The sequence below is a fragment of the Cutaneotrichosporon oleaginosum genome (genome assembly GCF_008065305.1).
Source record: "Cutaneotrichosporon oleaginosum strain ATCC 20508 chromosome Unknown ATCC20508_contig04, whole genome shotgun sequence".
NCBI lineage: Eukaryota > Fungi > Basidiomycota > Tremellomycetes > Trichosporonales > Trichosporonaceae > Cutaneotrichosporon > Cutaneotrichosporon oleaginosum.
This window is the reverse complement of record NW_027072173.1, coordinates 1,596,985-1,615,866: the sequence shown is the minus strand read 5'-3', so window position 1 is coordinate 1,615,866 and position 18,882 is coordinate 1,596,985. Positions and strand designations below refer to the sequence as shown.

General features: G+C 62.4%; 8 protein-coding genes across 8 annotated transcripts; 4 read left to right on the top strand and 4 right to left on the bottom strand.

Moving 5' to 3' along the window:
- Nucleotides 1-16: 16 nt before the first annotated feature.
- On the bottom strand, nucleotides 17-2,119 carry COLE_05076 (uncharacterized protein; the record flags this gene model as incomplete). The annotated part of the gene is made up of 10 exons (XM_065626384.1): nucleotides 17-166; nucleotides 827-878; nucleotides 926-1,015; nucleotides 1,060-1,276; nucleotides 1,309-1,433; nucleotides 1,468-1,534; nucleotides 1,671-1,708; nucleotides 1,741-1,858; nucleotides 1,949-1,983; nucleotides 2,025-2,119. The coding sequence occupies 10 exons, from the start codon at nucleotides 2,117-2,119 to the stop codon at nucleotides 17-19; spliced, it is 987 nt and encodes a 328-aa protein (XP_065482325.1).
- Nucleotides 2,120-2,376: 257 nt separating this feature from the next.
- Nucleotides 2,377-3,842, top strand: COLE_05075 (uncharacterized protein; the record flags this gene model as incomplete). Its single annotated transcript, XM_018423461.2, has 3 exons — nucleotides 2,377-3,101; nucleotides 3,134-3,419; nucleotides 3,543-3,842. The coding sequence occupies 3 exons, from the start codon at nucleotides 2,377-2,379 to the stop codon at nucleotides 3,840-3,842; spliced, it is 1,311 nt and encodes a 436-aa protein (XP_018278101.1).
- A 49-nt stretch (nucleotides 3,843-3,891) lies between these two features.
- Nucleotides 3,892-6,280, bottom strand: COLE_05074 (uncharacterized protein; the record flags this gene model as incomplete). The annotated part of the gene is made up of 4 exons (XM_018420876.2): nucleotides 3,892-5,681; nucleotides 5,716-5,824; nucleotides 5,859-6,149; nucleotides 6,182-6,280. The coding sequence occupies 4 exons, from the start codon at nucleotides 6,278-6,280 to the stop codon at nucleotides 3,892-3,894; spliced, it is 2,289 nt and encodes a 762-aa protein (XP_018278102.1).
- A 410-nt stretch (nucleotides 6,281-6,690) lies between these two features.
- On the top strand, nucleotides 6,691-8,473 carry COLE_05073 (uncharacterized protein; the record flags this gene model as incomplete). The annotated part of the gene is made up of 3 exons (XM_018423462.2): nucleotides 6,691-6,849; nucleotides 6,917-7,174; nucleotides 7,208-8,473. 3 exons carry the CDS (start codon nucleotides 6,691-6,693, stop codon nucleotides 8,471-8,473), a joined length of 1,683 nt encoding a protein of 560 aa, XP_018278103.1.
- A 91-nt stretch (nucleotides 8,474-8,564) lies between these two features.
- On the bottom strand, nucleotides 8,565-9,948 carry COLE_05072 (uncharacterized protein; the record flags this gene model as incomplete). The annotated part of the gene is made up of 5 exons (XM_018426740.2): nucleotides 8,565-8,695; nucleotides 8,729-8,801; nucleotides 8,835-9,123; nucleotides 9,220-9,826; nucleotides 9,861-9,948. 5 exons carry the CDS (start codon nucleotides 9,946-9,948, stop codon nucleotides 8,565-8,567), a joined length of 1,188 nt encoding a protein of 395 aa, XP_018278104.1.
- A 469-nt stretch (nucleotides 9,949-10,417) lies between these two features.
- On the top strand, nucleotides 10,418-11,917 carry COLE_05071 (uncharacterized protein; the record flags this gene model as incomplete). Its single annotated transcript, XM_018420410.1, has 4 exons — nucleotides 10,418-10,899; nucleotides 10,955-11,239; nucleotides 11,273-11,562; nucleotides 11,595-11,917. 4 exons carry the CDS (start codon nucleotides 10,418-10,420, stop codon nucleotides 11,915-11,917), a joined length of 1,380 nt encoding a protein of 459 aa, XP_018278105.1.
- A 226-nt stretch (nucleotides 11,918-12,143) lies between these two features.
- Nucleotides 12,144-15,129, top strand: COLE_05070 (uncharacterized protein; the record flags this gene model as incomplete). Its single annotated transcript, XM_018426741.2, has 3 exons — nucleotides 12,144-13,136; nucleotides 13,202-15,075; nucleotides 15,108-15,129. The coding sequence occupies 3 exons, from the start codon at nucleotides 12,144-12,146 to the stop codon at nucleotides 15,127-15,129; spliced, it is 2,889 nt and encodes a 962-aa protein (XP_018278106.1).
- Nucleotides 15,130-15,345: 216 nt separating this feature from the next.
- On the bottom strand, nucleotides 15,346-18,162 carry COLE_05069 (uncharacterized protein; the record flags this gene model as incomplete). Its single annotated transcript, XM_018425433.1, has 7 exons — nucleotides 15,346-16,689; nucleotides 16,723-16,778; nucleotides 16,816-16,951; nucleotides 16,987-17,146; nucleotides 17,194-17,384; nucleotides 17,588-17,859; nucleotides 18,027-18,162. The coding sequence occupies 7 exons, from the start codon at nucleotides 18,160-18,162 to the stop codon at nucleotides 15,346-15,348; spliced, it is 2,295 nt and encodes a 764-aa protein (XP_018278107.1).
- Between the last annotated feature and the right edge of the window lie 720 nt (nucleotides 18,163-18,882).

Here is an 18,882-nt window from a genome sequence, read left to right as displayed (position 1 = left end):
CAGTTGCCCATCCCCCTTACCACTTGAGCTGGCGCCCAAACTTGTCCGCAGCCTCCACGAGCAGCTTGGTGATACCAGGCTCGTGCGCAGAGTGACCAGCGTCATCAACAATCTTCAGGTCGCAGCCCTCGCCCCATGCCCGCTTCAGGTCATATGCCGACCGCGCCTGCGTGTCAGAATGTGTGTACGGTACACGCGCGAGGGCGTATGAGCAGCTGTAGCTGCCAAGGAAGCAAGAGGGGAATGCGTGAGAGGTGAGAGCAGCCCAACCGAGCAAAGTGTAATGAGAGCCAAGAAAACGGATGTGACGTGGTTGGGTCGCTAGGCACAAGGAGGCGTCTCCCCATGTCGTCTCCCCACGTCACAACATGACAACCACGGATTTGGGCGATAGCGACGGCAAAGTGCTCACAGCAGCTTCCAAGTCCAGGTTCCCAAGTAGGGGGAAGCATGATAGCGAGACAAATCCTCAGCTGCAGGGGCCAAGGCGGCAGTCTGCATGCGTTGCGAGACGACGCGCGCGCGCTGACTGGCATCCTGCAAGCACTGGTCATGACAGACAACGGGGCGCGTACACTGCCGCGACACGATGCGAGGTCATGCACGGAGGGCGTCTGCCAGCTGGTTCCAACGAAGGCTTGGCAGGAGGCGCGCCCTCGAGAGTCGTAATTGTTCGGCACAAGCAGCGCCCTCAAGTCAAAGCCCATGTCTGGCCCAACGGATCTCGGTTCGCTCTGTGCCGATGCCGCATCCTTCAGCGCCCCGGCACACTAGTGCCCAGCGCCCCATGCTTACTCTTCCCAACCGACCAGCAATCCTCACTCACCGGGCAGACACAGTCGTAACGGCCCTGGACAACAACACAAGGGAGGTGGCGGCTGGCGTCAGAAATAAACCAGACACGTGCTGGTCAGTCACCACCCACATCTTGTCCAGCTGCTCCTTCTTGATCAGGTGGCCCTCGGGGAAGAAGCCCGCGTTGACAAAGTAGTGGCACTCAATGGTGGCGAATGCACTGTCATCAGCATTGCTCCCTCAGCAGTGTCCATGACAACTCACCGCGCCCACTTGGCGTTGTTGTCGGCCAGCGCAACCATCGCCGGGTCCTGGAACAGCTTGCTCGTGCTCTCCTCCCACGTGGCCCACGCCTTGGCGGCAGCAAGCGACTTCTTCTCGTCCGGATCCGTCATCTGCTTGTAGTACGCCGAGATGATGTCGTGGCGCTCGTCCTCGGGGATCTGCGTGAGGTAGGGCTCCCACGCCTCGGGCCAGATGTCTGCTGTCAGCTGTATCCATGCGCTGACTCACGGCTCGCGCCGTCCTGGTAGAACCACTCCAGCTCGGAGCGGCGCAGGAGGAAGATGCCGCGCAGGATCAGCGCCACACAGCGGTCCGGGTGCGTCTGGGCGTACGCGAGCGAGAGCGTCGAGCCCCTGTTGTTAGAGCGCGGGTTGGTGGGCTACTCACCAGGAGCCGCCGAAGACGAGCCACTTCTCGATGCCGAGCTCCTTGCGGACACGCTCGATGTCGGCGACTGCTGTCAGACTATGCAAGCAAGGAGGTTGGCTGATCCGGACGCGAGGCAGTGAGAAGCACAGAGGCAAAGGCTCCAGAAAGGTACCTTCCCTCGCACGCATCCTTTCACCACTGCGCGTACGGTCAACACGCACCAAGATCCCACGTCGTGTTCTCGCGCAGTTCGGCGGTGCTACGTCAGCTCTCCATGGTCTATAAGCTTACGGCTCGGACCTGCCGGCGCCGCGCTGGTCCATAAGCACGACACGGTACACCTCGGGGTTGAAGTAGATCGTGTCTGACGAGGACGTGCCGCCGCCGGGCCCGCCGTGGCTGTGGTCAGCTCGTCATCCGTACGAGGGAAAGGCTTGACGCGTACAGAAAGATGACTGGCGTCAGCTACGTCCTGCCTACGTCCCGCCCACCGACTCACCCGGCTTGCCCTTCGGATTGCCCGCCTGCCAGTAGCTGCCGTGAGTGATTCGCCTCACACGTCAACGCAGACGTACTGGATAGTGTGGATGTCCGAGACCTTCATGGTGCGGTCGTCGAACGCGTGCTGCGGCGCATACTGGAATGGGGGGGAGGTGGTGACGCCGCTCATGGTGCGGCTGAGGCGTCGGAGTGCGGTGGCGAACAACGTGGAGGAGATGAAGGTGGAAGGATGGGCGAGAGCGAGAATGACAGACCGGTGAGCGGCCACGGCAGCTGTCCGGCTGACACGGTCGGCCTTTCGGTACGTGCCGGGGAATGTGATGTCACAGCCGCGTAGAATCCGAGAGGGAGTCGAACCACGGCCCTCCACTTACCTCCACCACTTCCTCCACCTCCGTCCAGCGGTCCACCAAGTCCTCATAACTCATGGCGTGGAGCAGATACACGCTCCCGATCCTCGCGGCCTCCGCCGTGATCCAGGTCGCGCTGGTCGCGTACGCAGCCTACGTCGACGCGCACCCCGAGCGATTCGGTGGCCTGCGGTACACGGACGTGGACTGGCGCGTCGTGCTCGACGGGCTGCGCGCAACCTTCCGCCCAAAGTCCTACGCCGAGGGACCGCTCGGCCCCGCCCTCGCCCTCGGGTCGCCATACGACCGCGCCACGTTCCGGTACACGCCGCTACTCGTGCTCGTGCTCGCGCCTGCAGCGCTTGCGCCTGCTCTCGGCCGCCTCGTCCTCGTGGCGCTGACCCTCGCCCTCCCACCGATCCTGCTCAGTGCCGGCGCGGAAGAGTGGAAGGTCCATGCGCTGTGGACGCTCAACCCCGTCGTGCTGAACATCACAACGCGCGGCAGCCCCGAAGCCCTCCCCTGCTTCTTGACGGCTGCACTCGCGCTCGCCCTCCGCCGCGCCGGGTTGGGAAGGCGCGCAAGCGCGAGCGCAAGCCCAAGCGCCAGAGGAAGGTGGGAGGCGGCCGCCGCCGTCATCCTCGCCCTTGCAGCAAGCTACAAAATCTACCCCGTCATCTACGTGCCGGCGATCTGGTCCGCTCTCGCGCGGAGACACGGCTGGTTCGGCGCCGCCGTGTGGCGCTTCGGTGCGATCGCAGCCGCCACCGCCCTCGCCATTAACGGCGCGTTGTGGCTTGTGTGCGTCCTCTCCCATACTCAGCTGACGGAAGATGGGGCGAGCCCTTCCTTGAACACACGTTCCGGTACCACCTTGCCCGCCTCGATCACAGGCACAATTTCAGCCCGTATTTCCTCCCGATCTACTTCGCGCGCACGCTGCCCAGCGACGGCGGCGCCCTCCTCCGCGCGCTGAGGCATCCGCTGGCCAGTTTCTTGCCCCAGTTCAGCCTCGTCCTCGGCGCCGGTTTCGCGCTTACCCCGCGCCTCGGAGTTGAGAGCGCCATGTTCTTCCAGACGGCCCTCTTTGTTGTGTTCAACAAGGTCTGCACCAGTCAGGTGAGTTATGAAGTGGAGGCCGTCCAGTCACTGGTTTGGGTCTTTTGACGAATGCCCTGGGCGTTCTGGTCAGCCGCAGCCACGCCTCAGTTCTCAGCATTACAAAACACTTGCTCACCCCAGTACTTCCTCTGGCCGCTGCCACTCGTGCCCCTCCTCACTTTCCCTTCGTTGACATGGCCCCGCCTCGGCGCTGCTCTCGCTGCCTGGGTTGCAGGACAAGCGCTCTGGTTGAGCCAAGCGTACCGTCTTGAACTGCTCGGCGAGAGCGTGTGGGTGCGCGTGTGGGCGGCGGGCCTTGTGCTGTTCGCCGCGAGTGTGTGGGGCTTGGGCGTGTTGTTGGCCGGGACCAGGGAGGTTGGACCGGCGGAGAAACCGGCAGTGTTGGCAACGGACAAGAGCAAGGCAGAACACAAGCATTGATAGACACTAGATTCATCGTACAACATGCATCTACGCACAGGCACACACACTACGCGAGCACGCCCTCCTCGTCCCCGTCCTCACCTACGCGGAGTAAATGGTCAAGCCCGCCGGCTACCATGTCCAGCCAACGGCGCAGCTCGTCGACCGTGGTCTCGAGCTCGGTGGTGGCTGCGCCCACATCGTCCAGCCGCGGGAGGTCCAGTGGACGCGGCCCGTTGAGCTGCACCAACCCGGGGCTTGGCAGCATGGACGGCAGACTCGTCGAGCTCTGGTTGAGCGGCGACGCAAGCAGCGCCGGTGTGCTCATGCTCGTCATACCCATGCCCAGCCCGCCAAAGCCCGCTCCGAAACCCGCGCTGCTGAACCCCGCATTGAACCCGTTGCTGAATCCGGCTGCACTCATAAAACTCGAGTTGGATGTGTCGCCGGCCCCGAGCGGGCTGGGTAGCGCCACAAACGGCTTCGGCGCCGTCAGCGTGCTTGGTGAAGGCGGGAGGAGGTCGGCGCTCTCGGGCACCGCGGGCGAGAGCTTGAGCAGGTCGCGTAGCCCAACCTGCGAGTCGTCTATCCTGCTTCCGGAGCGCGAACGCATCATCGCAACACCCTTACTGGGTACGCCCAGACCGGGGATTTTGGTAGGCGACGCCGGTACCTCAGCCGCGAGCTGCGCCTGCGCCTGCGCGTGCGTCTCCTTCGCCGCCCGCCCCTCCATGACTGTAGCCGAGGCCTGGCGCATCATTGGCGGCCGAGCGAACGGCGGCGCAGGCTGGTCCAAAGGACTCAACTCCTCTGCGCTGGGTTTCGCGAATTGTGGTTTGGGGAGTGGTGGCGCCGGAGCAGGCTTAGCGCCGGCCATGAGCGGGAACTGGAAGCCTCTCAGCGCCGCGTCTGAGCCTGAAGGACGACGGCGTTGTGCTGCAGAGGAAGGCTCGGGCGTCGTACCCATCCGCATAGTGGGCGCGGATGAGAATGTATCAACACTGGGTTTGGGGCGCGCCAACGGCGTGGCCTGCGCACTCCCACTGTCTGCCGTGGGGTTGGACGGGTTCGTCACGATGAAGAGGTGGCGTGGCTTGCGACTCTGTCTCACCGTGCCGCCCGCGTCCGATCCTTCGAGCTCCTCTGGTTCCTCTGTCATCGGACTGGGCGAGGGCGCCGGAACGAAGCTTTGAAACGGGTCGGCAGTGTTGTCGTCCTGGAAGAGGCGGCGCAAGCTCTCAGGGGGCGCAATTCCTGGCTCGTCGGCTACCTCTAGCATGCTCATTCGTGAGCGGACTGTGAAGCTCCAGTCATCACCATCAACCGAAGCGGCGTCGTCGTCAATCTGGGCACCCACCCCAGGCGCCAGAGACATGCGCTGTCCTCCGCCCGCCTTCCACGCCTGAAAGCGGACCATCAACTCCGTGAGAGTCGTTAGCGGGGTCTTTGCTTGCTGCCGGATCCACTTGGTCTTGCTGAGATCCTCCGCGCTCAGACGGTCCGCGGGCTCTTCATTCAGGCAGGCGACGGCAAAGTCGCGCATCTCCTTGCTCCATGTGCCGCCATCGAGACGAGGGGCGCGCAGCTTCTTGTCACCAAGAATCTTGACGGCGTGCGCCGGCGGCTGGCCGTGCATCGGCGGCTCGCCATGCGCCATTTCCAGCAGCGTAATGCCTAGACTCCAGATGTCGGCTTTGACATCGTAGAGTCGGCCTTGCGTTACAACTTCTGGCGCCATCCAATATGGTGTGCCCACGAAAGTCGAGCGCTTTGAGGTGTTGCTTGCGAGGAGCGCCGCGACGCCAAAGTCGCACAGCAGGATACGTGGTGGCTGTGTCGTCATAAGAATGTTGGCGGCTATCGTCAGCTCCGGAACCAATCTTCACCCCACCCTTGATGTCTCGATGGATTACACCGTTCTTGTGCAGAAACGTGAGCGCAACCAGCACCTCGCGCATGATCAGGGCGATGTGCAACTCCTTGAGCGGCTGGGCTCTTGACTGCCGTGAGCTTGTGCTTGACATTCTCCCTCACCAAAGTCCGGATACTCCCTCCCTCAGCGTATTCCATGATGATCCAGACCTTTGGCCCTTCCATCATGCTACCGTAGTACTTGGTGAAGTTGGGCATGGCGCCTGCGCCGCCGGACCCCGCCGCGAAACTTCCCATGAGCTGCTGCAGCAGCGACACCTCCTTCTGGATATCGCTAACGTCGTCGTCTCCTGTGTCGAGGTTGATGATCTTGAGGGCAACGATGTGTCCAGTCTCCTTGTGCCGGCCCTGGTACACGGCGCCGTAGCCGCCCTTGCCCACCATCTCGAGTTTCTGCGGTCAGCACCTGACGCAGCAAGTCGTACCTCGTAGATCTCGTCTGGGCGCGCATCCTTGGGCTGCCGCGCCAGCGCGGCTAGGTACGCCGGCTCTGAGGGCGCAAGCACCGTGAGAGGCGCGACCATCGTCAGGATGCGAGGAGGCAATGAAGGAGAGATGGCGCAGTACAGCTAGCTCAGCAGCTGGCCTGGCCTGTTTCCTGTCTTGTGAAACTGGAGAGAGAATGAGAGAGGGAGGTGTTGAGGTGGGAGAGGTGATGGAGAAGGAAGGTCAATTGAACAGCGGGATAGTGCGCCATCACAAGCGGTTTGTATTAGTCGGCTATTAGACCACTTCCAAGAGATTAGTTCACGGCTGATCACTCTCATTACATAACAGCACGTGACTATCTCGAAAAGTTGGGAGTCGCCACCAACTCTGTTTGTGTTCTGTTCTGCACAAATCATACCCGCACACCCTCGCCTCGTCCTCTCCCAAGCTGACTTTCCTGCGCTCGGTACTCCGAGCGCTACGCATAAAGCCTCCAGCAAACGCGATGGCGACGGCGACAACCCCGGCGGCGGCGGCCGAGCGTGTGTATCCGCTCACGGCGCCACCGACACCTAAGCACGAGAAGCTCGGCGGCTACGATTTCTACCGCTCAATCGGGAGTCCCAAGAATGTCCTCGCCCCGATGGTTGAGCAGAGCGAGCTGGTGAGTTGCAACTCGCGATTTGCGGCTTGCGTCGCGCAGCCGCCAACCCCGGAGTGGCTAACATCAGCCATGGAGGCTCCTCTCCAAGGCGCCGCTGCCGCCCGACCTTGCCGGCCCGATCGAGACCATCACCACGCCGCAGGGCAAGGAAATCAAGCGCTTCGTTGGCGGTGTGCATTTGAGCTACACACCCATGGTGCATGCTAAAGTGTTCCTCAAGACCAAGGGCGTCAAGGACCCGGTCTTCAACATCCAGAATGGTGAGGAGGGCTGCGGCGACGACCTCGCCGGTATTGAAGGTGGTGACCGGCCACTCTTCGTACAGGTAAGCCTGAATCTGAGACTCGGACTGATGCAGTTCTGCGCCAATGACCCCGACGTGCTTCTCGCCGCCGCGAAGAAGGTTGAGGACCGATGCGACGCCGTCGACATCAACTTTGGGTGTCCGCAGGGCATTGCTCGCAAGGGGCACTACGGCTCGTTCCTACAGGACGAGTGGGAGCTCATCTCGCGCCTGATCAGCACACTACACGAGAACCTCAAAGTTCCCGTGACAGCCAAGTTTCGCATCTTCCCCAACGTGGAGAAGACGGTCGCGTACGCGAAGATGATCGAGGCGGCAGGCGCCCAGATCCTGACATGCCACGGGCGCACGCGTGAGATGAAGGGCCAGGCGACGGGTCTAGCCGACTGGGACCAGATCAAGGCCGTGAAGGCCGCGGTCAAGGTGCCTGTGTTCGCGAACGGCAACATCCTGTACGGCGACGACGCGACGCGCTGCATGGAGTACACGGGCGTCGACGGGGTCATGAGCGCCGAGGGCAACCTGTCCAACCCCGCGCTCTTCATGCCGCCAAACCACGATCTCGCATACCCCAACATCCTTCTCCTCGCCCGGCGCTACCTCGACATCAGCGAGCAGCTCAAGACGCCGACGAGTGGCAACGCCATGAAGAGCCATATGTTCCGCGTCCTCCGCCCCATTCTAGACCAGCACGACGACCTCCGTGACCTCCTTTCCCGCACAGGTCTCACAGATGGCAAGGTGACCGAGTACCGCAAGGCGCTGGATGTCATCGAGGCGCGCATGGGCGCCGACGGCTCCAAGCTCGGCATGCCTGCCACGCCGATTGGCGAGGGCGGCTACCGCGAGCTGCCGACGTGGGTCGCGCAGCCGTATATCCGCAAAGTTCCCGAGTCGGCAAAGGTGCCCACGGATCCGGCGTACGCGGGCAGCGCGGCGGTGAGCGCTGTGCCGAGCCGCGCACCATCGCCCGTCAATGTCGCGCCGCCCGCCAAACCTTGTATCGGCCAGCCGTGTGGTGGCAGCGCAGCGGCGCGCTGTCCCACTGGCGCGTGCGTTATTCACTGCCGCGCCATCAGAGCGGCAGAGCAGGGTCCAATGAGCGTCACAGAGGCGTTGGACTCTGCCCTCCGCGGTGGACTTGTGGGCATGGGCTGCGAATTCCATGAGGCCAAGTTTGCTGCACGGAACAAACGGAAGAAGGAGAAGAATGCGATGCGCCAGAACCACAAGAAGTGGAAGCGCGGCGTGGAGCGCGAGGAGCGCCGGCGGAGCCAGAGCCTTGAGCGTGAGGCGGAGCCTCAGGCCATTGAGGCATAGAGTCGCTCTTGAGCATCACCACCACATATCATTAGCACCGCACCGCTCACGAAATAGAATGCTAGAATGCATGTACTTGTAGTGTATGATGCTAGTCGGTCTTCCAGGGCTTGACGCTCTCTGCGTCGTCGTCAGGGTCGAGCAGCAGCTCGAGACTCCAGACAGCGAGGAAGAGGGCAATGTTGACCCACCGCCACCACGTTTGTGACCCTGCGTCGAGCACTGGTGTCAGCTATATCCTTGCTTCGGGCTTACAGAGAAGATGGGTGTACACGGCGATGAGGATGGCGCGGCGGTAGCTCAGAACAATGGTGGTGATGCGCATGTTCTGCTATTAGCATGCCTCAAAAAACAAGCTCACGGTGGGCTCCTCGCCAAGGCTTCGGCCGTCCCAGAAGTTCGGGGAGGCGTCGGATCCATCCTCCCACCCTCGTCGAATCATGGGGACGATGCGCGCCGCGAAGTGCAGGACTACCACGCGGTAGATGAGCGAGAGGAGAAGGTGCGGAGGCAGCGCGCCAGCCACGGCCCATATGCTGTCCAGCGCAGATCCGATGGCGTAGTGCGCCAACGCGTTGACAGAGGGCGCGGAGACGGACTTGGGCACGGCCCAGTCATGAGAGAGCCAGCCGGTGCCGAATTGACGGGGTCTAGCGTCAGCGTCGCCAATGGAAGCGTCGTAGGAGGGTGCATAATTGACCCCGACGATCGCCCGAGGTATCGGTCAGCCCATCTTCAAAACTCACTCCATGGCACTCTCCACGCCCGACAGCCAGGCCGAGTATGCAACGTAAAGGAGCACAAACGCCGTCTCAATCACGTTCGTCCGTCGCAACGTGAATCCCGTGACACTCAGGAAAACGGTCGTGGCCAGCGCAACGCCGAGGAGAAACGCGGGGAACGCATGGTCCGGGAACGCGTACACCAGCAGCCAGAGGGCGCCAGAGTACACGAGCGATGAGAAGACGAGGCCCACGAGGCCGCGCCATTCGAAGCCTTCCTCCTTGTCGTCATCGGCCGTCCAGCCCTTGCCGATGCGGCCCGTGATCTGGATGACGAGGAGGGTCGACACTCCTTCGATGAGCGTGAAAAGCGGCGAGACCCAGCGCAGCACGCTCGCGTAGAGGTAGGGCAGGACGTTGACGAGGACGTGGCCGAAGCGGCTATTTTCAGGGGGTGAGAGGTAGTAGTAGAAGGTGAGGAGGACGCAGAGGCCGCTGATGAGCGGTGAGAGGAAGCTCAGCACCGTGATGAGCGGGGCAAACACGGTGTTTTTGAGGAGCAAGCGGAGCGTGCTGTAACCGAAGTGGTGGAGAGTGAAGAGCAGGGAGAGGAGGAGGAATGATGGCGGGCCTGTGGTCAGTCTGGAGACGGACGCGAGACGCACCGAGGAGGTCGAGCGCCATAGGCAGGGCAAAGAGCACCTGCGCAAAGGTGGCGAGGCCGCCGAGGTAGGAGAATGCGCCGGCGAACATGCCAGGAGAGCGACGGTGTCGCGAGCGCAGATGGACGGAGCTGATGGAGATGGCGAGGTGAGGGGATGACGCGTTGGGCGAGGAGTAATTGTTGTCGTTTTGGCGATCAGATGCCGGTGGTTTGTTGTGGGGAAGGTGGGGCGGCGACGGGGTGGGCCGACCGAGCGCGTCCAATAATTCCCGGCTGACATCTCATCGTGTCTTTTGTTTTGACACACTCCTCATCGACACTGCAACCACCATGCTTCTCCCTCGAGCGCCGATGGCATCTCGCGCCCGTCTCGTGTGCTCGGCGCTGCGCACAGCGCCCCGCGTCTCCCCGATTATCGTTCAGGGCCGCGCTGCGTCCTCATTCGAAGGTCCCAAGGTCAAGAAGGAGGTGACGGCCGACACGACGCGGCGCAATGCGCTTATTGCGGCGGTGCTTATCGCTGCCTCGGCGGGCGTGTGGTACTGGGAGACGCGTCAGATGGGCGTGTACCCGGCCACGACGCGGCGGGACGAGTTCACCGTCGTCGTCGGGAGGGGAAACAACCGGCAGAGCGTGACATTCGAGCGCAAGACCAACGCCGAGATGGAGGAGATGCTGCATGAACACGAGACCAGCGAGGTTCCTGCGCGTATTGGAAACCCCGTCGCGAGGTGGGACACTAACTTTGTCGCCTCCAACGAGCCGTGCGAGGACCGTAGCGCCGCCGACATCGTTCCCCGTGGCAAGGAAGGGGAGACGGGCCAGCGCGACCTCGCCTTCTTCTCTGTCATTGACGGACACGCCGGCGCAGCGACATCCGAGCTCCTTTCGCGTACACTCCACCCTACCCTCGCTCTGGGTTTGGCCGGCCTCCAGGCTGGCATGGTGCCCGGTCGCTCGTGGTATGGCCAGATCTATGACCTGTTCACGTGGGCCAAGACGTGGAGTCCAATCAACATCGCAAAGAGTCTCGAAGCCTCGTGAGTGGCGTCGACTACTTTCCTTCTGCCGTCCCGGCATATCGGCTGACGGCAGGTTCGTCAAGCTTGACGACAACATCTCGGCTGGGCCTATCCGCGCGCTCCCGGACATGCTCACCGACCAGTCGGAGGAGGCGCGTGAGAAGTTTGCTGCACTTGCTGCGCCTGCTGCGGCCGGGGCTGTGGTTGGCACGGCGCTGGTTGACGCCGAGAACGACGGTCTCTACGTCGCTGTCACAGGCGACTGCCGTGCAGTGGCCGGCTGGTATGGGCCAAATGGGTGGCGCTCCGACACGCTCAGCGAGGACCAGATGGGCGATAACCCGAAGGAAGTGGCCCGGTGAGCTTCCAAAGGAAACGGAGCTGACGGCAGAATGCGTGCCGAGCACCCACCTTACGAAGGCGACACGGTGATCCGCAACGGGCGCGTGCAGGGTGGCCTGCAGCCAACGCGCGCCTTCGGTGACGCTGTGTACAAGTGGACAACAGTGCAGGGCGAGGCGGTGAACGCGCTCATCAAGGACGCAGGGGAGAAGCCTCGGAGTATCCGGCCGTGGAACTTCACGCCGCCATACGTCACGGCTCGGCCCGAGGTCGAGTACCGCCCGCTCAAGGGGGCAAACGGCGAGAAGCTGCGCTTCGTCGTGCTGGCTACTGATGGCTGTGGGTAGCATTGTAGGCAGAGCTGACGGCAGTATGGGACCGGATCACGTCTGAGGAGGCTACACTGTTGATGGCCGCCTATCTGAACAACAAGAAGCGCAACGATGTCAACAAGGCCAAGCTGGCACAGGAGATTCCAGTGGCGACGACTGAGCCCCGCCCCTTCCCCGTGCAGGACCTGCCTGGGTCTGGGAAGCGCGACCAGGGGCAGTGGGTATTCGAAGGCGACTCGAACGCAGCCACGCATCTGATCCGCAACGCTCTCGGCGGCGGCGACCGCAAGCTGCGCGGCGAGCTTCTCTCCTTGAATGGCAAGGTCGCTCGCTACTTCCGCGATGACATGACTGTGACGTGAGTAGCTGCTTTGAACGAGCTGACGGCAGTGTAATCTTCTTCGAGGAGTAGAGACGTAGACGTTGTAGTAGAGTCCAGTCCAGTCCATAGTCGCATAAGCATGGTTGAGCACATTTCTACTCGTTATCCGCACAGACTCTCCGGAGCGGATGTATTTGGCCTCCACCGAGATCCACCAACACCATCCGCCTTCCCGTCCACGCGATCCCTCATCCGCACGTATCACCATGGACGACCTCCTCGACCTCTCCTGGTCCGAGCAGCCCAAGAAGCCGGTTAACAGCGCCGGCATGGGCTCGGCGTTCGACATGCTGTCCCGCCCGCAGGGAAACTACTACTCGGGCTCGACAACCCCCGCTGCTGCCTCCAAGCCAGCCTCCAACGCTGGCTCGTCTGCCAACCTCGCCGGCATGCGGGGCACGCCAAGTCTGCGCACCGCTGCTTCCCCTCGCCCTCCACCCTCTGGTTCCGACGCTTTCTCAGATCTCCTCGGCGGCGCGTCCTCGGGAGGCGCCGGCAAGACTCTCAGCATGGCTGAGCGGCAAGCGCAGCTCGCCGCGCAGAAGGCCAAGGAAGCGGAGGAGGAGCGGAGCCGATGGGGCGACGGCGCGTTCTGGGACCAGCTAGGCGGTGGAGCTGCCACGACCTCCGCACCCGCAGCGCAGACGCCCATTGCTGCACCGCAGCCCGCCAAGCCGATGAATCTCGGCCCGGCGCTCCAACCCTCCTCCTCCGCGTCGTCGCGTCCGGGCTCGGCTAGACCTACGTCAGCAACATCTGCAACCAGCGCGAAGAAGAACGCGGGGAGCTTTTGGGACATGGACAGCGCGCTCGGGCAGCCCGGAAAGCCAGAGCCCAAGTCGCCACCAGCAGGCGGCAAGGGCTCGTTTTGGAACATGGAGAGCGGGTTGGGCTCCCAGAAGAAATCGCCCTCTCCACCAGCGAAGAGCGACAAGTACTGGGAAGACGATTTGCTCAATGGCGCCAAGGCTACCAAGGTTCCGTCCAAGAGCGCGAAGGACGAGATCTCGTGGGACGATGACGACGGACTCCTGGGCTCGGGCTCGGGATCGAGGTCCAAGCCTGTTGCCGGGCCAGCCGACCCATGGGACTTTGACGCGCTCTCCTCCAATGTATCCCCAGCTCATGCATCGAAGGACTACGGAGGCGACGACGACGACCTGCTTGGCGAGCTGGGGCGGCCTGTGCGTAAGCCCAGCGTAAGTCCTCCCCACACCCAACTCGTCGTCCTCCGTCCCACACCGCTATGCTGTGCTGACACCAGCCCCGCGTCGAGCCGCAGGATTCGCGATCCCCCTCACGGCCAACCTCGCGGCCCGCATCGCGCCCTAGCCCTGCACGCCCCAGCTCGCCTCCTCCCCATGTCATCGGCCAGATCGTCGAGATGGGCTTCCCGCCAGACCAGGCGCGCGCAGCGCTGGCGGCCACCGCCTCGGGCGAGGACGTACAGGCGGCGATCGAGAGGCTTGTCGCAAGCCGGGGAGGCACCCCAGCCGCGCGCGACACTCGAGACGAGGAGGACGAGTGGGATCGTGAGCGCCGCGCTGCTCGGCGTTACGAAGACGAGGAGCGGGAGCGGGAGGCTGCGCGCAAGGCGCGACACGCGGCACGACGCAAGGGGCCCAGCCGCGAAGCAGTGCGTCCCCGCGCAGAGGACTATGGGGGGTCGAGTGGCACGGACGACCTCGCCAGGCAAGCGGAGCAGGTTGTTGCGCAGGCGCAGGAGTTTGGCGCGACTATGCTCACCAAGGGCTGGTCGTTCTTGAACACGCAGAAGGAGAAGGCGTTGAAGGTGTACGAGGAGCAGAAGAAGGCGTATGACGCGAGCCATGCCCAAGAGGGACGCGGCAAGGCTCCTGCTCGTGCGCCGGACGGGCGACCCCGGTGGATGGTCGAGGCTGAGGAGGCTGAGCGAGGCGGTCTGCCGCCAAGCCACGAGTTTGGGGACGCGTCCTTGGGCTTCAAGGACTCGGACGATGAGGACGCTCCTAGGCTCAAGCAGCAGCAGGCAAAGCGCCCCGAAGCGCGGCCTGACAATCGGCGGCAGCGCTCCGACGCCCCTCCGCCACCAAGCAACGCCGACCGCATTTCCAACCTTCTCGGCGGTGAGCCGAAGAGCTACGTCTCGCCGCACCGACACCCGAAGAGCCGGGCGTCACCTGCGCCCCGTGCCTCGCCTGCACCGCGTGTGATGACGCCTGCGCGCCCACCCTCGCCGCTGAAAGAGCGGACGCTAGTTTCGGCGCCAGCGAACGCGCTCTCTACAGCAGCGCAGCACAAGACAGTCGGCAACGAGCACTTCAAGCTCGGCCGCTTCGCCGAGGCCGAGGGCGCGTACACGCGTGCCATCGCGGCGCTGCCCGCGGGTCATTTACACCTCGTCCCGCTGCACAACAACCGCGCTGCGACGTGGCTTAAGCTGGGCGAGCCGGCGCGAGCGGCGGCCGATTGCGGTGTGGTCATCGAGCTTATTGGTGCAGGATACCACCCTGCCAAAGAGGCGCCGTTGCCCGCGACGCCCGATGCGGGCGTGACGCTAGGCGACGCGCTCGTGAAGGCCACGGCGAAGCGGGCGCAGGCGCACGAGATGGCCGAGAAGTGGAAGCTTGCGCTGGACGACTGGGAGCGCGTGCTGGGCTACGACGCGGCGCTGGGTGGCGCATCGCTGAAGGCACAGGCGAGCGACGGCGTCCGGCGATCCAAGAGCATGCTTGGGCCAGCCGACCGGGGCGAGAGCGGGAGCGCGAAGCCGACGCCGCGCGCAACGCCCAAGCCGAAACCCCAATCGCGGCCCGTCGACGTCGGCAGGTCGGCAGCGGTGAGCGAGCTGCGTGCGGCGGCCGCCGCCGCCGAGGCCGAGGACGAGCAGCGGCTGGCGCTCAAGGACGGCGTGGATGCCAAGCTTGCTGCGTGGCGTACGGGCAAGGAGACGAACATCCGCGCGCTGCTCGCGTCGCTCGATCTCGTGCTCTGGCCTGAGGTCGTGCTCAAGGTCGGCATGCATGAACTCGTGACCGACAAGCAGGTCAAGATCAAGTACATGAAGGTCATTGCGCGCCTGCATCCCGACAAGGTCAAGGGCGCGAGCGTCGAGCAGCGCATGATGGCCAACGGGGTGTTCGGGACGCTGAGCGAGGCGTGAGTCCGCCGGTGGGAGGAGCTGACACCAGATGGGCCGCGTTCAATGCGTAAGGCTAGATGATAGATGCATTAATCACGATCTCGGTGCACGAGGGCCTGCGGACGCTGTGTACTGATGCACGGGTCATCACTCACGCCGACAGGGGGGATTACGGACGAACAAATGGCGCTGGCAGAATTTCAATCTGACCACTGCCTCCCTGTGACCACGCTCACAGGCTATGCATACGACGGGCTCTAACAAGACATGCTATACACTGGCACACGCTACTCCAAGCGCCGGCTTTTGGTGCCCCGCGCTTCCGCAGCTTTCGTCACATGCGAGCGCGTGCGGCTTGAGGGCGACTGCTGCTGCGCCGTCAAGCGCGCTGTCGTAGCACGCGTCAGGCGCCCATGGCCGACGGCCTCGGCGCGCGGCGTAGTGTCCCGGTCACCCCGTGCACCACCCGGCGCCTTGGCCGGGGTTCTTCTGTTTGCGGCGGTTGAGGGCGACACCCTCTTCGGCGTCGCCTTCTTCCCCGACTTCTTTGGCGGCGACGGTTTCTTCTTCGGAGTCGCGGTCGCCTTCGCTGCCTCGGGAGGCGGCGACAGAGAACCGGACGAGAACGGGTTCTCATTGCTGCTGAGCGGGAGCTTGCGCTTCGTCCCGATCGTCACAGCCGACGAGTCCAGGTCCATGGGCGCGTGCTTGGGTGACGAGCCGTGGATGTTCCCCGGCGTGGGCGTCGCGTCTCTCATCTCGACAGTTCCGTTTGTGCGAAAAGGGGGCGATTCCGTCGCCTCGGCGCGACTTTGAAGCAATTCGTCGACTTTGGCAGTGGTGAGTCTAAGGTTCTCCATTGGCTGCGAGAAGCTCTCAGTGCTGGACACACTGGAAGCTTTCTTGATCTCGCCCACGCTCACAACCATGTCCGCACCCGGGGTCGGAACCATGCTCGCAACCATGGCTGCGCTGCCAAAGTTGGTCGCACTCATAGTCGCTGGACGTGTCCAGTCGGAGCGTACGGCATCGGCGTCCATCTCCATGTTCTCGCCGCCGTCGCTTGTTCCCCCGAATTCAGAACCGAACTCCTGGATATTCCACATGGAGTCGCCGAAGAGTGCTTGCGACTGTGATGGCTCGCTAGGAAGTGATGACGGGCCAGACAGCCACTCGTGCAAGAGGGCTTGGTCCATTGTCATGCGCTTAGTCGGATCTGGCTCCAGTAGGCGCTCGATGAAGTCTTGTCCGGCTGACGAGATGTTGTACCGTTCCAGCTCCGTGCGGTCGAATTCGAGTGTAGCACGGGCTTTGATGCGATCGGCGATGGAGAGCTCGCTATTGTCGTCGAAAGGCAGGTTCTTGGTGAGCATGGCGTAGACGATGACGCCGATAGACCACGAGTCGCAAACGTTCTCGTACCCTGGAGACACCGTAGACTGCATGACCACCTCCGGTGCGAGGTACTGTGGCGTGCCGACGAGCGACTTGAGCATAGTCTTGTCCTCAACCGTGATCATCTTGGCGAGCCCGAAGTCAGCAATTTTGATGAGTCGTTCCGTGCTCTCGTTCTTGCTTGTCACTAAGATGTTCTCTGGTTTCAAGTCGCGGTGCGTAACACCCTTCTCGTGCTGCGGTCAGGTTTGTTACGCGTGCAAGCTCACGCAAAAGGCCATCGCTCGACAAATCTGGAAGGTCAGATCGGTGGCTTCTTCTTCCGCTGTAATGTTAGTGATATCGACAGCTGAGGCGCTCACGTATTGGGCAAGGAGACATGTCGCTGTCCTTGTAGTTCATGATGTAGCTCAGTAAGTCGCCACCGTCGACGTATTCTAGTACCAATGCAATATGCTGGGGATCCTCGTACCACTCGACCAAGCGGCAAACATTCTCCTGCAGGTCAGTATGATGATGTGATGACAACTCACGTGGACAAGACTGGTGCAGATGCTGATTTCTCGCTCGAAGAGCTTGAGAGTCTTGGGGTCATAGTTGAATCGGTGTTTGGTGATCAACTTGATCGCACGCATGTCACCAGTTTCGGGGTCGACTGCCTTCTTGACTTCGGCGAACGTTCCCTTACCCAGTCTGTTTGGTCAGCACTTCTGTAGCGGTTGGTTTGCCATCCCACTCACTGTTCCAGGAACTGGTATCGCTGATACACCTCACCGACCTTACCTTCCTCGCGTTTCGTATTGCGAGTGCCAACAGAGCGGAAGATGTATCGCACGTCGTGCGAGTCAATGGACTCTTTATGGCCAAGGGAGATCTCGTCACCATGCTGAAGCAGTCGGCGCTTCCCCTTCGTCAAGCGTGTCCCGTTCACCTGCGCGTCAGCCAAAGTGTAGTGTGTGCGATCGGCTTGGCTGACATCAAGGGTCGCCTACGCCTGGAGCGTTGTCTGCGCTCCAGTGTGGCGCAGCCGAACAGCAGTCTTTGTTGCCTCATCTCCCGGTCCCGAAATGAACAACGGACGAGGGTATTCTTGACAGAGCCCGACCTCCATGCCTCACAATCTTGCCAACTCACGAAAGTGCCGTTGCTGCTGCCAGAATCCTCAAGCCACACATCGGGCGCTTCCTCGCGGAAGCGCAATTCGTGAAGAAGGTCGTCCTCCCCCATGCCCATACGCGCGCTCTTGAGCTCCTTTATGCCAAGGGATATCGTGCAGTGGTTGTTGGATACACGCTTCTCTTTCAAATGGACATCGCTTGCGGGGTGACGTCCAATCTTGAGGAGTGTCTTGGACCAAGACAGCTTGATAATGGAGTGATCGGAGTTGATAGGGATGAATACAGCCCCTGCTATCAGTATTCATTCATTTGTTCGAAGAAGCCGAGCAGTCTCGATTAGAGCGGTGACTCGCTGCCAAGTGCACCGTCAGCGAGACCGCGCGCATCGGACAGCTGCTCCAACTGGCAGGTTCAAACGCCGTTGGCTCTATAGGTGCAGTGCGTAAAGAACTCACAATACTTGCGCCTTGGCTCAATCTGAGAGTTCTCTGGCTGCGTGTTGCGTTGAGAAGCCCGAAAGGGCTGAGAGAGCTGTGTTGGTTCGAAGTAGTCGTCATAATTGCCGTCTTGTGACTCGGGGACAGGCGCCATCATGAACCGTGCGGTGACGCCGGCGTTGGAAGCCGGGTGATGGTGGGTGAGGGTCGGAGGCGTGGAAGCCAGCGGAGATCGTGATCGAGTGACGAGGCAGCAGGCGGAGGAAGGACAAAGCTAAAGGCAGACGACGGAATGCGGGAGTGAGACGCCAGAAACACACTCAAAGCGACCCGCGCGCTGGGCGATCTTGGACAATCTGACGAGCAGACGGGGAGTCAGAGGCGAGACGTGGATGCGCGGACTGTGGAGATTGACGAGGTTTTGTTGGCGCGTGTGGGGAATGAGGAGATTGCCACCTTTTGGAGTGTGGGGAGAGTGGAGAGGAGTGGATGAGCAGTCAAACGAGGATGGCCACTCGTTATATAGCTTGACCGAGGGGGGAGGGACGATGGGAGAGGAGTGCAAGACGACGAGTGATGAAGAAGAAGGAGAAAGGAGGATGCAAGATGGTGTTGTTAACGTTGTTGTCGCGTCCCGCACACGTTTCGCACCCCACCACCCCCCGATCCACCGTCAGGAAGCATGTGCTTCCCTCCACTCCGCGCGATCTCGCCCAGGGATCAGACGCGTCGCACTGGGTCACCAGGTGAGTCACGTGACAGTCGCGCGAGAATGGCGTGGCTCGTGACGGAGGCATCCGACTTCGCCACCCGACTTCTCCGGTCGTCATCCATCCCGTCGTCACTCCTGCTGCGCCTGCCACCATCTTCTCAC